Below are 17,095 nucleotides of genomic sequence, written 5' to 3' on the forward strand. Positions count from 1 at the left end.
AAGTATACAAGTACGTAAAGTTAAGGTCTTGGGAAAAAAAATATCAGTTTTAAAAAAGTCTGGGAAAAGTCTGGGATTTCAATTTGGAAAAAGAGCAAGCACCATGTGCAGGCCTCCTTCAGCTTTGCAAAGGTTCCTTTAGGTGGCTTGATTGCAGGGCTAGCAAGCTGGACTTTTGCACCTGAACTTGGAAGTTTCAGGGCATTTCGTGAGATGTTCGCATTGACATCCTTCTGAGCATATACAAATCGCTCCTGCACAAACTGGGCATGCTGTGTTTTTCCGACTGTAAAAACAAGGCTGGCATCTTTAGTTATGACATCTGGAAAGGGAATGGATGAGTTCAACCTCATGAACTGAGCTTGGTTGAATGGGTTGGTAAGGATCCCCTGGTACACTTTGAGTATGTGGCTTGAAAATGTTTCCTTGAACGAGTCCAGCATTTCTTTGTGCCCGTGTGCTAGATCTTGACCTTCGATCTCGGCGAGGTAGCACTGGATTTCGGGTAGGGCAAGTTCGAGTTTCCTGAAGAATACCTGATCTTCCCGATTGATAATATCGACGTATCCAGTGCCAGACTTGATGACCTTTATATTATGCTCCTGCCCAATTTGCCATTGTGGTCAGAGGCAGAATTACATTTCTAGTGATAATACCACCATGCATCATCTGAAAACGAGTTTTTCACAAATAACTGAAAAAATAATGGTTTTAGAGTATATGTTTGTTAATAACACTAATATAAATGTGGTGTTTCCGCATCTTTTGAGCCAAAGATCAGCTCTCTGCGACTTTCACGAGCCGAGATAAAAAATTCCAGGTCTAAAAACTGGGCGTGGCCGTTTCAGGGACTTCGCCTAGCTAATTTTTTGGGCTCCTTGCATTTTTTTCTTTATTAGGCCCTAAATGAACAGAAAAACATTGGCTCAAATGTTAATCATTTTTTGCAGCCATTTTGCCTAAACTGACCAGACTAGCAGGCTTTTCCTCTGCACCAGCCTCCCATCATCTTCAACATCAGTCATTAAGAAAGCTTTCAAGCATCCAAGCTGCTTTTCAAAAACCCAGTAACTGCACTAAGATTTTACATTCGGTTGCTGCTCAGTGTTAAGGCCCCCTCCCCTTCCCCCCACACACACACATACTGAGATGCTCATGCTCTGCAGTAAATAGCTGACCTAAATCTCAGCTTCTGAATGAGCTTTATGAGAGAAGCTGGTAGCAGGGCCACAAGGGGATACATAGTTAGTTGTGGGGGTTTTTTGGGTCATACCTCTTCTTTAAAATGTCAGATAATGCTGCTCTCTGGAAGTCATATGGACATTCCTGCTGTAAGCAGTCTGATTTCAAGCCTTGACTTGCCAAATTTAGCATGACAGTTCAATGTGCTATGAATTTTGAGTGTTCTCTCACACATGCAAATTAAACTAATGGCGCATTAATGAGCAAAGTGTCTGTGTCAGCTAAGTGTGAGTGTAACATTATTACACAAATCAGGTATCAAAGAGTCAAAATACATTTCTTTTCTTTTTTAATATAAAATCATCCACTGCAAAAGAGAATTCAGTTGCTATTTCATAGTAGTAAAAGGAAAAGTACGAACTTAAATCAAGAATTGATATTTGTCTTTGATTTAAATCAGGAGAAATCAAGAAATCAGGATAGGTATCATACTGTGGAGGTAAAGAAGCTCTACAAAACACAAGGTGCATAGCAAGACATTATAGATAAAAAATATGCAGAATATGACAAATTAGCAGCATGTGCACATCATAACAGCCATTCTATGCAGCATGCCAAAAAATGGGGTCATATGATTTCCAGCAAATGAAAGAAAGTGAAAATGATTCTACACCAAGTAATCTGTAGTGGCTGCTGCAGCAGCTGTGAGGGTGCCTTTGGCTCAGCTGGCCAGCAGGATGCCATCCAGATGTAGCTTTATAGAGGATCCAGCACGCCCTTTACCTCAGCAAATTAATAAATAAACAAAGAGACACGTAGCGTCTGCACCGAGCACAAACATGTCTGCTTATGATTTACATTCATACACGTGTATTCATGTTCTGTTTTTCCTTTATCCAGCACTCTGAAACAACAAAAAGCTCAAGCAGGAACCAACTTAGGTTAACGCAAAGCTGAATTCATATATGAACTCATTCATACACCATGCATTCTGAGTCATGTAAAAGCTCCAAAATGTAAATTTTTCTATCCTGACCTCACATGTGTTGTAGTCCTCAGAATCCAGCAGCAGGCAGAGGTTAGGCAGGAGCTCAGGCCAGTTTTGCAGCTCTCCCTTGGAAGCGATTGTGGTGATAAGGATCCCTGTTATGGGAGGAATTGATTATTAGTTACCTTGAAGTGACAAAAAAAAATAAGAAATGCAGGTTAGTGGCTGATCAATGCAGATGTAGTCTTATCTGGAAAAGAAACCGGCTTCAGCAGCAATAACCTGAAGCTGCTTTCTCCTGTATCTTTGCCAGGCTATCCCATCATTTTGGAAGAGTTGTGGACCCTTTTTGGCTTTTTTGGTTTAGTTTTGCAGAAAACTGCAGAGAGCCGGGTCTGTCTTGTTTTCAGAACAAATCTACCATCACCACATTATGAAATCAACTATGAGGACTTTTTTATCGTTAATTAAATTAAGTTTTTCCATTTAGCTTTTAAAGAGATGGAAAGCAAACTAAGATCACAGTAGACACTGGACAGATTGAGTAACTATTAGGATGTCTTAACGATTTATGTCACATTCTGGACAGTGTTAAACAACCCAGATGAACTCATACATGTCATATAGCTTTGTTTTTTTACTCCATGATACAAACTTAAAATCAAAGTTCTCATTTTCCACAACTATTCTGTTAGAAGAGTTTGTCTGGTAAAATCTAATTTCAACTAATTTCAAATAGTATCACTGGTATCAAATGGTAGAAAATAAATAGTTTTAATTGCCAAATAATTTCACAATACAATATAATATCATCCAAAAACTGGAATACTCTGCACACATACTATTAAAAGAAAACTTAATACTCCAGTCGATGAATCAAAAGTTTAAGCTAAAATTTTGCTCTAATGAGAATAACTAGATATGATGCAAATAGTCTTATTCCCTATCTAAAAAAAAAACAAAACTCCATCCTCATATGTAAATATTAAACTCCATCCAATATTAAAAATATCATCCAATACCTATTTTATATGTTTTTTGTTGCAAGTAAAGTTATAGCACTTTGCCAAAGTCATCTGTATTTATTAGCAAATTTCCCAAATAACTTAAATGAAACTCTCATGTTTAACTTAAGATTGAGTGGGACAGTCAACAAATGACCAGATACACAAAACCACTGGAGTGGTAGACAGCAAACACAAACACAAATATACATTAAATAAAACTTAAGAGATGGTTTTAGGGAGAGAGGGACTTCGCTGCAGGCCGTGTAGAGAGAGGAACCATGTGACTTCCAGCCAATGGAGCACCTTCCAGGACACCTAAACCCTAACCATTCAGGAGGTCACACGACTCATCTAGACTGGGGGTCAGTGGAAATCTGTGGAGATCCACTCCCTACACATTCTGAAGCCAGATGCTCTTATTGTTTCCTTTAGCAAATGAGAGGTCACATATGGATCCAACTTACCCACAGTGGCCCGAATGAGGGGAGAAGCGTCTCCGATGTTTTGGAGGCACTCACTCTTGATGAAATCAGACACGCCATTTGGGAAGTTCTGATAGTGAGCTTTCACATTGTTCTTCAGTATCAGTCCACTCAGTGAACGAGTTGGTTCATCTTGGGAGAGATGAGTAAAAATCAAGACAATTGTCACCATATTTTGAAGACTAGTTACTGTCTCATTCATTTTAAATGGGATGTTACTGTCACTTAGGACTGGGCGATATATCGAGATTTTAATATATATCGATATATTTTTAAACACGATATGGTACGAGAAAATATCGTTTATATCGATTTAAAAAAAAAAAAAAAAAAAAAAAAAAATTTTTAATGATTTTGATAAAGCTTATTTTGTGACAAATTGACTTGAATGTTTTATTTGAGATTTGCCCAAATGTTTTGTTATTTGCACAACTGTCAACCTCAGTGGAAAAGTCTGCCTGTTACTGTCTACATTGTATTAATTGCACAGTGTATTTTAATTTAATTGTTATGCAGGAAAGGGATATTTGTTTTATTTTATTCAAGAAGCATTTTTATTCTATATATGCAGGCAGTTTATTTTTATTTCATTTGTTTTATACATTTTGATATTGTGCAGACCTCTGTTAATAAAGGAACCTGTGTGACATTTGGCACGAGGCTTTGTATTAAAACTGACTGTTTTTTTAAGGGTTTGCCTCAGAAAAGCTAACAGAGATGCTATGCTATAATGCTTTGGGGGAAACCCCAATTAAGGCACAGAAAAAATATCGAGATATATATCGAGTATCGCCATTTAGCTAGAAAATATCGAGATATGACTTTTGGTCCATATCGCCCAGCCCTACTGTCACTGCATTTTTTTTTTAAAACACAATCCTGAAGTTAGAAAATGCAGAATGCCATAATGAATACTAAAATGACAAACTACTTTTTCCACTCTCCGCATCTCACTTGTAATTGGCTAAAGACTGTCTGGACTTATTATACTAATTATTTGTGACTTGCAACATCTCAATAGTAGAGCAGCAGCATCCTAAAATGTCTTAACACCATTTAACATTTGGGTCATGGCACAAGCCAAAAGTCACGTCTATGCCAGGAATTAGGTTTAAAATTAGAGCGACCTATATTCTGAGTGCCACATCATCTACAGCAAAGATGCCTTTGGGTCACCAAGTCACGGCCGCAGAGGCAGGTCACTTAGCAGTTACATAAAGATGACATCAAAATACGGCACAAGACAAGTGGACGGCTTACCTTCTGATTTTAATTTTGTCAAGACAAATATCAAATAGTTGTTAAAGTCTGGATACTGGTTCAGCTGTTCAAGTCTCTGGGAAAAAAGAGGTTGAGGATGACAACGGTGCACAAAAGGATATTAAAAATCAATAACAGTGTAAAGAACGGCACTGGTTTTCATCCGCATAGAGCAGAGCAGGATGAGCAGCGTCAATGTGGCCATCAAACGCAGCATCATGGCAAGAGTATATCTGTGTTTGTAAACTGTCATGAATAAATACTCTAAGTACCACGCCAGATGGCGTCTTTAGGGATGTAAGAGCAGTTCGTCTAAGAGCTAATGATGCGGCACATATGAAGGGTTATGCAAGAGAGTCATTTAGGACTCCAAAACAGTCTGAACGAAACATTCAGGTGATACGCTGTTGATGAATGATCACATATGTAATCAGGAGCTTAAAGCATCAGATACATTTATGATTCACTTATCTTTGATGTAGCGCCTATGATAATGTTTATGCCCAGCTTTCTGTACTTTTCTTTATTTACAGCACTAATACCGGCCCTTTAATCTGATGTGGAGGAGTTGGTATTAGATCAGAATCTCCCACCTTTGACCTTTATGATGTGGATTTTGAAACTTTGTGGCACCCCTTTCAAAAGTGAGATGAAAGCTTGAATGACGGAAGCAACATTCACGATCAGTTTAACCTAACTAGGTTTGGAGCAGCACAAAAGACTGTCTTTCATGTTAAAAATATCAGTTTCTATTTCATTTGAAGGATTATTTGCCTACTTTCGGGCAGCGTGCTGGCTGTGCCGACTATAATTTTCTTTGCTGATTCCAATTCAGATTTTTCTTAAAAAGGTCTGACCTGCCAACACTGATCTCGGTTGATTTTCTTTCTAACTTTTATCAAGAGCATACATTAACTTAAATCAGCACTAAAAGACAGCAAAGCCTAGTGCAGACTGTGTGCTCAACTGGCTTGGTTTTTTGCATCTTAACCCTAGCTAGTTTCATACCATTCAGAATACTCAGTAGAGGGATGGTGTTTTTAAATTGTGGATTTGATTTGTTTGCCTCAAATGTTTCAGTTATTTTAATCAGTTTTTTGTTTGTCTTAGAGTGTATGAAAAACCTCAACAACATGCTTCCACAGGACAGTTTCATTGTAGTGACAAGCACGTAAAGAAAGACAGTGCATGTGATGCATGAACTGAACACCAAGAAAAGGAAATAAAAATAATAATAAAAAAACAAGTTAATTGTTTAGTTTTATTTTGGATGGATATAATCCTGAAGTTGAATCAGGTTTTTTATCAGATAACAGTTATTGAATGAAAAAATAAAATAAAGGGGGGGGGGGGTGGGGGGGGGGGGTGCATCAACATGCGTGTTATCAACATGCTGCCAACATGCTGTTGCCAAAATATCAGCAATGCGGTACAAAAGTTCCCTTTTCAACCATGTTGGCACTGTTCTGTTCACAGCAACTGGTTTTTCAGGGGCAGTGTCAGCAACTGGACTCCATTCCAGCCTCCTCCTTTACTGGCTGTGTCCAAATCTCAACAGTTGAACTTCTAGACTAATAGGTATAAAGAAATATGAAATATTGCAGTTCATCAACTGACCACCTCTATTGACCTCCATGTTAAATTGTAGGATTTTGCAGCAGAAATCAACGTATTTACAACCCGACTCAAAATCTATTTTTGGCTATTTGCCAAAAAAAGGAAAAAGGCTTCAAACCCAACTGTTCAGAAACCCTATGAGTGACATCACAAGAGGTTTGTCCATTTCTTTTGAACACAGGCTATGGTCTCGCTTCTTTTGAGACCAATAAAACAGTTTAATATATACTACCGTCTTCAGAGGTACAATAAATGTGAAGTTAGGTGACTATAAAGATGAGGAGGCGGGTTATTTTTTATCTCATCTGGGTCTGTGGCCCCACAGAACCCTGTAAATCTGATTGGTACACTGAACTGCATGTGTTAGGACCTAGACAACCTAAACAACATGTTAGGAATGTATTATCTCAAGGTTTTTCTCTTGGTAATGACACCCAAATAAGATTTGTCAAATACAGAAAACATGTTTTTTTCATATGTCTCCCTCAGTAAAGAGACTTGAAAATAAATATGGGTGATCATTATTAATATAATTGTTAGTATTGTCTATGTCCAAAGCACAAAGCAGACTGAAGGACCCGTTTTCACATGTTGCTGATATCCAGGTGCACTGAATAAATATGCATATTCTTTATCTAAGCTGAAACTCAGTGGAAGATTTACGTGGAGGCTAATAGTGAATTACATACACCATTATGTTAATGAACCTTTATACATATATTTGATGTATAATGTTGAGATTACTGATGAAAAAAAGCACTTGGAAAAATAGTGTAAGAATATACAAATATTTCACTTTATTAAAGAGATTGAACGTTTTTTTTTTTTTTGCTTCAAGTAGCCTGCTGTGTTGCAGAGACTGTAAAAATTGTATTTTCCATAATTTCACCTAATAACGCACATACATCTCTTCAGGACTACAATCACTACAAGCATACACAATTTCAAACACTTTTACAGAATAACAATAAAAATATCAAGATTTGAACTTCAGAAATATTACTTAATTACAAAGGTCAATCTCCTTTTTCTGCTTCAGGTACTGTGTTGCAGAGGCTGCAAAAATGCATGATTCTATTATAATGAATTGAGCATGCTTTTAGTGGCTGTAGTCCCGAAGAGAGGTGTGTGTGTTATTATGGGACATTATGGAAAAATACATTTCTACACCTTAGTGTTAGTAATGGTAACCTCCCTCGCTAGTATTAGCTCCTGCTACCCTGTTGAGTATGTAGTCTCATTTTTAATCACTTATAAAAAACACAGTATGGTTTATAGTCACCTATGACTGGCTTATGAAAGGATACTTGCTGGACAGACCTCTGCGTGGACGTGTCCGGCGACTGAGACTCTTTCAGCAGCTGTAATATCTGTTGAAGTCCTTGCTCGTCTGGTTTCCACTCACACTCCATCTTGCTGCCGCGGATAAAGACGTACCACAAGCTCGAGAGGAGGTCTCGTCATCCGACGGTTCGTGAATGCGTCCTTCAAAAATGCGTTGACAGACTGAGGAAGGATCTTACCTGGTCTTCCTTAGCCGACGTAATCTGGTGCGGTAGCCTTTCCTTTCCTTTTGCAATGCGAGTGTCTGTGTGGGTTTTCAGACATGGGCACGGAGAGACGCGCGTCCTCGCTGCCAGACGACAAACCTCCAGGTCATGCAGCGTCCCGTTGATTATCGCAGGCTGCCCGCCCCGTCAGCTGATGCACAGCTGAGCGGGGTCCTAGTGCCCGTAGCTCAGACCAGCGTTTTGACAGTTCAATTATTTCCCCCTCGTAATTCAATTCAATTTTCTATTCAATTTATTTGTACAGCGTCAAATCATAACAAAGGTCAAATCATAACAAAGGTCATCTCATAACGCTTCACAACACAAAAACAGAGATAAAGGGATTAGATCATAATCATAATCAGGTTTATTTGGCCAAGTCAGGTCAAACAAGACGGGGAATTTGACTCCGGTTGTTTCGCTCACTGTACAGTAAGTAGACAAATGGCAGCTCTTCTTAACGTGTATACAATTTAAAAAAGTGAATTTGATTTGATTTGATTTGATCTTTATTCATCTTGAACAAAACAATAAAAAAAAACACACCATACATCAACAACAATAATAAAGCACAACCAGTTTTGTTCAAGAAGGGACAGGAAGAAGCAAATGCTTATCTAGTCCGGCCCCTTCTTGCAATATAAGAATATCCGATATATAAAAGAATAATAATAGCAATAACAATAATAATAATAATAACAACAATAATACATATATACAGTGTATACCTTTCTTCTTGACATATAAAAGTATGTCAATATAAAAGTAATTAAAAGACAAGTGAGTCAATAATAAAAGTAGCTAAAACGAAAGGCATCAAGCACAGTAGAGAAGAAAAAAAAGTCAATGAAAAAAAACAAAAACAATCACCATAATAAAAGTAGCTAAAAAAGAAAGAAAAGCATCATGCACAGAAGAAAAAAAGAATAAAAAATCATGGTCATTATAACATCAAATGTTGGTAGTTCAGTATGAGAATCTGCTCTGATGTTCTTGCAGACCTTCACACTTTCATCAAGATTGTTCCAGAGTGTTATACCATACACTGAAATGCACATCTTTTTCAATGTAGTATGAAAGGTGCAGCAGTATGAGGTAGACATGGTTATTGAAAGGTGCATTGTTACAGCATATCCTTGTGATTATTATTATTATTATTATTATTATTATTATTATTATTATTATTATTATTATTATTATTATTATTATTATTATTATTATTATTATTATTATTATTATTATATTATTGAAGTCACCACTATTGCACTTTATTCGCTAACAGTTTGCACTCTCATTTTTAATGTTTATTACGTGATTGCTGTTATTTGTGTGTGGACGTGTGCTGCTGCCTTCCTTGGCCAGGTCACCCTTGGAAAAGAGGTCTTGACCTCAATGGGTTTTTATCTGGTTAAATAAAGGTGAAATAAAAAAAAAAAAAATATTATTATTATTATTAATGCACAGTTGTTTATATAATACATATGTATAATACATCATAAAATAATGTATAAAAACATAAGCATCAGAAAAAGATCAGCATCAAAGATAAAAGTGATCAGATATCACACATCATAAAATAAAACACAAGCATCAGAAAACATCAGCATCGGAGAAACAGAAGAACAGCAAAACTGTCAGGGTTTGACATTTCCCAGTTCTTTTTTTTTTTTTTTTTTTGTCTGCACACATATTAATGATTAATACCATGCAGGTAAAAACCAAAGGCGTATATATGTGCATTATTGCTATATTTAATATATATACATATTTATACGCATACATATGCATACACATACATAAATATACACACACAAACCCAGTGATTTTTTTTTTCCCCCATTTCCTAGTTCTTGTTAGCACACGGCATTCTGAACCAGCTGGAGAGACTTTAACATCTTGCTGGTTCAGCCTGATAACAAGGAGTTACAATAATCCAACCTGGAGGTGACAAATGCATGTACTATTTTTTCAGCATCTTTCTGTGACAGGATGTGTCTGATTTTGGCAATATTACGTAGATGAAAATAGGCAGTTCTTGAAATTTGCTTGATGTGGGATTTAAAGGACATATCCTGATCGAATATGACCCCCAGATTCTTTACAGTGGTGCTAGAGGCAAGAGTAAAGCCGTCCACAGTAGGTGTATTACCCCAAAATTCCTTTCTATGGTGTTCTGGGCCGCCCACAATGATTTCAGTCTTGTCTAATTCAACGGTTGTTTGGAGTCCTTATGTATGTATACATGGATAAATGTGTTAGTGTTCTTTCAAAGAGAAATATTCACGAAAAATAATGGTAAAGTGAAATAATTTCAAGGTCTCTAAGAGAAACATACATTCGCAATATTTCAGACGGCTCCTAAAGGCAGCACGGCTCGCCCATGGCTTTCAAAATAAAGTCTCGAGAGCGCCCTCTTGGGGTATTAGATCGATACTTTATTGATCCCCAGAGGGAAATTCAAATATATGGGTACAACCCACTCCAACGCATAATTTATTTATTATTTCCTGAATACCGTAAGATAGAAACCTAATTTCAAAGTCCAGCAAAAACGTTGAATACATTATACATACAGTATGCGTAAAAAACTATATTTCATCCATAAAAGTGTTTAGAAACGCAATACAAAGACATTACTACAACATTTTGGTACACTACATAAACATATTTCATATATGCCTGTTATAGAGTATTCTTTTTTAGTGAATTTATTTAGTATATGAATAACTGGCAACTGAAAATTTTAAGACAAAAATATTTTTTTAAATATTATTTTGCAGATAGTTGTAGCAGTAGTACGATTATTTGAAATCTGTGAAATAAGTATGGGAAAAGAAAAAAAAAAGCAAGCATGACAGAGATGAGTATTGAACCTGTGACCTTCAGACTAAAAGGCAATCAAATGAATATTTTGTCAACCAGGGAAAAGAGAAAGTAACTTTTAAAAACCAGATCTTAAAGGCTTGAAAGTAAAGTAGTTTATTGTCCAGTTTGTTGTGGTTTCTGTAGACAAAACCACTAAGAAAGGGTACAAATTAACCAAGAGTCAAACAGTTACAACTAAAAAACAAACCAAGTGGCTGCAAACCAGTACCACTAAGAAACAAAAGACCACAATAAAAGAAACATCCTAAACACAGGTGTAGTGTTTTAGGAATCACACACGAGAGAGTTGTTGGTTTTTAATGAACACATTCAACTCGGCACATACATGTCCGTCAGGGTTACCTCTCTATTATTCTAGTCTGTTTTAATCTCGCAATAGGCTATTTTTTATTATGAGAACACTACATCTTCCCTCTTTTTAATAATGAAATTCCTGGAGGTAAACTTAAAGAAAATAAATCATATCTATATGTCACCAGCTGGCCTCTGAGCAGCTGGAGTGCAGAACATAATGACTTGAACAGAGGAGGAATCAACTACATTTTTATTTTTATTGCACATGCCCCACATTCAGATCACAGGTGGTTTTATACCTGCCATTTAACGATCCACCAGAACCAACAGCAACACTTTCTGGACTGGGTCAAGAACTCTGTCTCTGGCTTTCTGGTCATACACGGTCTTTTGACACACCTGAGTCGTCTTCATGTGATCCTTCACAAATGATGCCATCTCCTCCAGCCGTTCTCTCATCTTATTCAGGTATGCCACCACATTCCTTCGGTTCCTCCCAATAGTCCTTTAGTAGATCCAGCGGCCCCCTCACTTGATGTCAATACAGTAGTTCAAATGGTGAAAATCCTTTAGACTCTTGTGGCACCGATAAGCAAATAAAAGGTATGGCAGCCTTTGGTCCCAGTCAGCCCCTGTAGTGGAGACAAACTTGCGCAGCATGTTTTTAAGAGTCTGGTCGTATCTTTCCACCAGCCCAACCATTTGGGGATGATAAGGGATGGTCCTAAGTCATTTTATCCCCAACAACTTATACACCTGCTGCAATAGTTTGGACAAAAGATTTGTCCCACTGTCAGTAACAATCTTTCTAGCTAACCCAACCCCTTGAAAAAAGCTGCCAAATACCGTTAGCTACATATATGGCCTTAATTGATCGAAAGGCAAATACTTCCGGATAATGGGTGGCATAATCATAAATAACCTTGGTCAAACTTGTTTGACCTGTCTTGGCCAATAAACCAGTGATTGATCACTCTGAGACTCTATGGGGGTTGACAGTTCATCAGAGCAACAGCTTGGAGCTTGGAGAGATGAGCAACTCTCATCATTAATAGAGTCTCAGAGTAATCAATCACTGTGCAATAATAATAATAATAATAATAATAATGATAATAATAATAATGATAACCTCAATGTTGTAACAATGCACCTTTCAATAACCATGTCTACCTCATACTGCTGCACCTTTCACTTTTTTTAATTGTATATATGTTAATAAGAGCTGTCATTTGTCTATTTACTGTACAGTGAGCGAAACAACCAGAGTCAAATTCCCCATCTGGCATGTTCAAACTTGGCCAATAAACCTGATCAGGATGTGCAGAGGCCTTTGGAGGGGCAGGTGCTGAAATTTAAAAAGGGACACATGGAACACAACTTTAACACTTTCTGACAATAACTTTGTTACATTTGTTACATTTTGTTACATTACAATACAAAACACTGTTGTGTGTTCTATTGTAATACTTGCTCTGAACTTCTTAAACCTTACCCACAAACCACGCGTATTATAATAACAAACTAAAATTAATACTGAAACTAATGGAAACTAATGGAAAAATACAAAACTATAATAACTCTGGATACCCAATAATCAAAACTAAAGTAATGACAGAAAAACATTACAGATCTGAATCAACATAAATAACTGGTACATGTGCTGCCTGCTGTGCTCTTTGCTAGTGCCCAGCTGGTGATGGATCCACTGTTTTTTAGCACCTCACTCCACTCCTCTCCCCTCTCTCTCAACCTCCTCTCCTTCAAATCAAATCAAATCAAACTTTATTTATAAAGCACCTTTCATACAAAAAATGCAACACAAAGTGCTTTACATAAAACAAATAAACAATAATATGTATTAATGCCCTGCCCCCCTCCCCCCTCCCTGCACACACACAGACAGACACAAGCACACCACAATTCACCCAAGTTACACACAGACACGCACGCAGACACACGGTGTAGACATGGCTGAGCACAGAGGATCCAGGTGAGGAAACGGTAACAGGGAGCCGTCCACGCCAGGAGGTCTCATAGCCTGCAGCTACAAGGCTTTTCCTCCACAGAGACCATCCCGGCCCGGACGGATAGAGGAGTCCACACCACAGCGGTGAAGCCGTGGTGCAGAACTCCACCACCATCCAGGCCAGAACCACCCCCAGGACGACACCCTGCAGGCCAGAGTCACTCCCAGCAAGGAGGCTCCCCATGAGGAAACACTGGAGATAAAAGCTACAAGAAAGCAGGATAAAATACACTAAAGGAGTTAAAAAAGTATAACATAACATAAAATCCTAAAAGTATGTCTAGAAAGCAAGACATTAAAAACTAAAAGAATAAGACAGTGGAATGTATAAAATAGACCATAAATAACGACTAAAACATTTAGATAAAACATTGAGATAAGACAATGAAAATAAAATATGATAAAACAGGATAAACTAAAGATTAATATAAAACAGAGCAGTAAGATCCAATAAAAATAAGGGTGAGCATAAAAAATTTAAAAGAGTTAAATGAGTTAAATGAGTCTTTACGAGGCATGTCTGCACAATTAAATATCCTGATAAATAAAATAAAAATCTGATGGATCTGATTAGATTAGAAGATATTGGTGAATGAATGGCACGATGGGTCCACACCTGAAAATGGAAATCTTTTTTTTTTTAAAGGCCATCGGGGGAAGGACCGAGATTACTGTGACACACACTAATCCAGCAGCACCCCAGCAGCCTCACTTCCCACCAATTTAACATCCCCTGAAGAAAACCACCCAGGTACCACAGCGCCATCTCGGTCCTTTCTCCGCTCTCCGAAGCGTCAAACTGCTTCATACGTCACTCAAGTTCAAAAGTCAGTTGTCACGTGACCGATTCACTGACAGTCAGTGAATACCAGCGAGCCACATGAGTGAAAATGACAAAAAATGAGAAAATGTTTCTCTATTTTTCTTATTTTTGCGAGGGGGGGTATTTATTGTTTTTCGGCACTACCTTGTTCTCTATAGCTGATATAACATGAATTACTCCTATGTGGGATAAATAAAGTTTTTGCCATCTGAGAAAATTAAATGCCGTATATATATTTGGTGCCTAACTGTTTCCCAAATATATTAGTGCGTGTGTGAATGAATAAATGAAACGTAAAACGTAAATTTCTTTGTAGAAAGGCGCTTTATGAAAATAAGTCAATTTACTTGTATTAGTTTACAGCGCAGTCTTGCCACATCCAATATGGCGGCGACGTTGACGCCATATTGGATGTGGCAGTTACCTGCATGTGACGTCACTTCAACAGTTTTTCGACTCGTACCCATAAACTTGAATAGTGTTCACAGTGAAGACTCGTAGTCGTAGAAATTAGAGTTGTATTCACAAGACTTTGCACTCACAGCTTTTAGATTCATACTCACATAAAAACAATCCTAACCCTAATAATTTATCAGACTCATGTGTGTGACAGCAGAATTTTGGGTACAACTTTTTTATTAGATACAAATGTTTATCATTACAAATACAAATAGTTATAACTTGGACACATCTTTTTGGAAGTTATCTTACTCCCAGTGGCGTCAATTCAGTCGAAGCTATAAGGTATGGCAAGGTTTTGAGTCACAGAACTTCACTATAATATCAATCAACACGTCCAGCGAATACTCATCACAGAGTCTGCTATGGAGCTTATCTGTGTGGTCAAGAAAATTGGAACTTTTTCAAATGCAGAGCCGCTCACTGCAAAAACTCAAAATCTTACCAGGAATATTTGTCTTATTTCTAGTTAAAATGTCTCATTTTTAGCCAAAAAATCTTTTTACACTTAAAACAAGAGTCATTACCAGAAAAATAACTTATTTGACATTTTTCACCTGTTTCAAGTAAATTTTCACTAAAATAAGTAGAAAAATCTGCCAGTGGGACAAGATTTATCTTCTCATTACAAGCAAAAAAATCTTGTTCCACTGGCAGATTTTTCCACTTATTTTAAGTGAAAATCTACTTGAAACAGGTGAAAATGTTTGTTTTTGAGTCTTGTCTTAAATGTAATGAGATTTTTTTTTACTAAAAATTAGACATTTTAACTAGAAATAAGACAAATATTCTTAAGATTTTGAGTTTTTACAGTGTAAAATAACTAGTGAAATCGATCATGTTGTTCTGATTTGCATTTGTAGTTATTCTATATGTATTGAGTAATAGAATAATCAATACAAATAGACAGAGTAATTCCATAAATGTATTTAAAAAACAAATATTTACATTTTCCCTTGAAGCCAAGGTGTGGCGGCTGCCGTACCTTGCCATACCCAATTGACGCCCCTGCTTACTCCATACTTGAGCACCCTCCGCACACCCCTCTGCACCAGGGGCGCTTCCAAAACTGTTTCCTAGGGGGGGGCAGATGGGGCCACATAAATTCTTGGGGTGGACACCAAAACTAAAATACACCATTACAGGATTTTATTTTATTATACTGTTGTAGTATACAGGCTCAGAAAGAATACTTTTTTTCTTTTTTTTTTTTTACTTTCTAACTTGTCTGCATATATATTAAAGGTTAATACCATGTTGGTAAAAACCTAAGGCATATATATATATGCATTTTTAATATATAATATATATCATATATATCATATATTTATTATTTTTATTTATTATTAATATATCATTTATTTTAGTAATACATATATATACATATATTATTATTATTATTATTATTATTATTATTATTATTATTATTATTATTATTATTATTATTATTATTATTATTATTATTATTATTAGGCTCAGAAATAGTTAAAGAAAGGCCTACTGATATGCATTTTGCCCAAATGATTTGGGATGAAATGCATAACTGACGATAGAATCTATGTGACCGGCAAGTGTTGTTTTTTTTAAATTTTTATTGAGGCCAGTGGCAGGGGCGTCAATTGGATATGGCAAGGTACGGCAGCCGCCACACCTTGGCTTCAAGGGAAAATGTAAATGTTTGTTTTTTAAATACATTTATGGAATTACTCTGTCTATTTGTATTGATTATTCTATTATTTAATACATATAAAATAACTACAAATGCAAATCAGAACAACATGATCGATTTCACAAGCTATTACACTGCAAAAACTCAAAATCTTAACAAGAATATTTGTCTTATTTCTAGTTAAAATGTCTAATTTTTAATCAAAAAAATCTCATTACATTTAAGACAAGACTCAAAAAACTCAAAAAACAACAATGTTCACCTGTTTCAAGTAGATTTTCACTTAAAATAATTTTTTTTTGCTTGTAATGAGAAGATAAATATTGTCCCACTGGCAGATTTTTCTACTTATTTCAATTGAAAATTGACTTGAAACCGGTGAAAATGGTCAAATAAGTTATTTTTCTGGCGATGACTCTTGTTTTAAGTGTAATGAGACCAAAAATGACTAAAAATGAGACATTTTAACTACAAATAAGACAAATATTCCTGGTAAGATTTTGAGTTTTTGCAGTGTGAGCAAGACTGCATTTGAAAAAGTTCCAGTTTTCTTGACCACACAGATAAGCTACATAGCAGACTTCTGTGATGAGTATTTGCTGGACGTGTTTATTGATACTCTACTTAAGTTCTGTGACTCGTAACCTTGCTATACCTTAGCTTTACCTTAGCTGAATTGACGCCACTGGCCAGTGGGGTGGCCAGCACATTTGTCGGGGGGGCCATGGCCACCCCTGCCCCCCCCCCTGGTGGCGCCACAGCTCTGCACATGCATGAAGCTGATTCTGATTCATCAACCCTGCGTTGAGCGCTTTCAGCCACTAGGTGGCGGTAAAACCCAGGAATGCTGCG

At 36.8% G+C, this 17,095-nt stretch overlaps 1 protein-coding gene across 4 annotated transcripts in view; it reads right to left on the reverse strand.

Annotated features, from left to right (window-relative positions):
* Positions 1-8,208, reverse strand: part of tnpo1 (transportin 1) — a 37,219-nt gene extending 29,011 nt beyond the window's left edge. For 2 of the 4 annotated variants that reach the window (XR_009783479.1, XM_061733832.1), the window contains exons 1-4: positions 7,844-8,208; positions 4,920-4,995; positions 3,642-3,791; positions 2,219-2,325 (exon numbers count right to left, since the gene is read on the reverse strand). Coding sequence is in view for 3 of the 4 variants with exons in the window: in XM_061733832.1 (XP_061589816.1) it covers positions 2,219-2,325; positions 3,642-3,791; positions 4,920-4,995; positions 7,844-7,948 (438 nt within the window). In the remaining variant the exon portion in view is untranslated. Of the gene's footprint in view, positions 1-2,218; positions 2,326-3,641; positions 3,792-4,919; positions 4,996-7,843 lie in introns of those variants that run through there. The other 2 variants (XM_061733833.1, XM_061733834.1) reach the window with 2 other exon arrangements.
* Positions 8,209-17,095: the final 8,887 nt, after the last annotated feature.

This window comes from Cololabis saira, chromosome 11 (genome assembly GCF_033807715.1).
Source record: "Cololabis saira isolate AMF1-May2022 chromosome 11, fColSai1.1, whole genome shotgun sequence".
Lineage (NCBI taxonomy): Eukaryota > Metazoa > Chordata > Actinopteri > Beloniformes > Belonidae > Cololabis > Cololabis saira.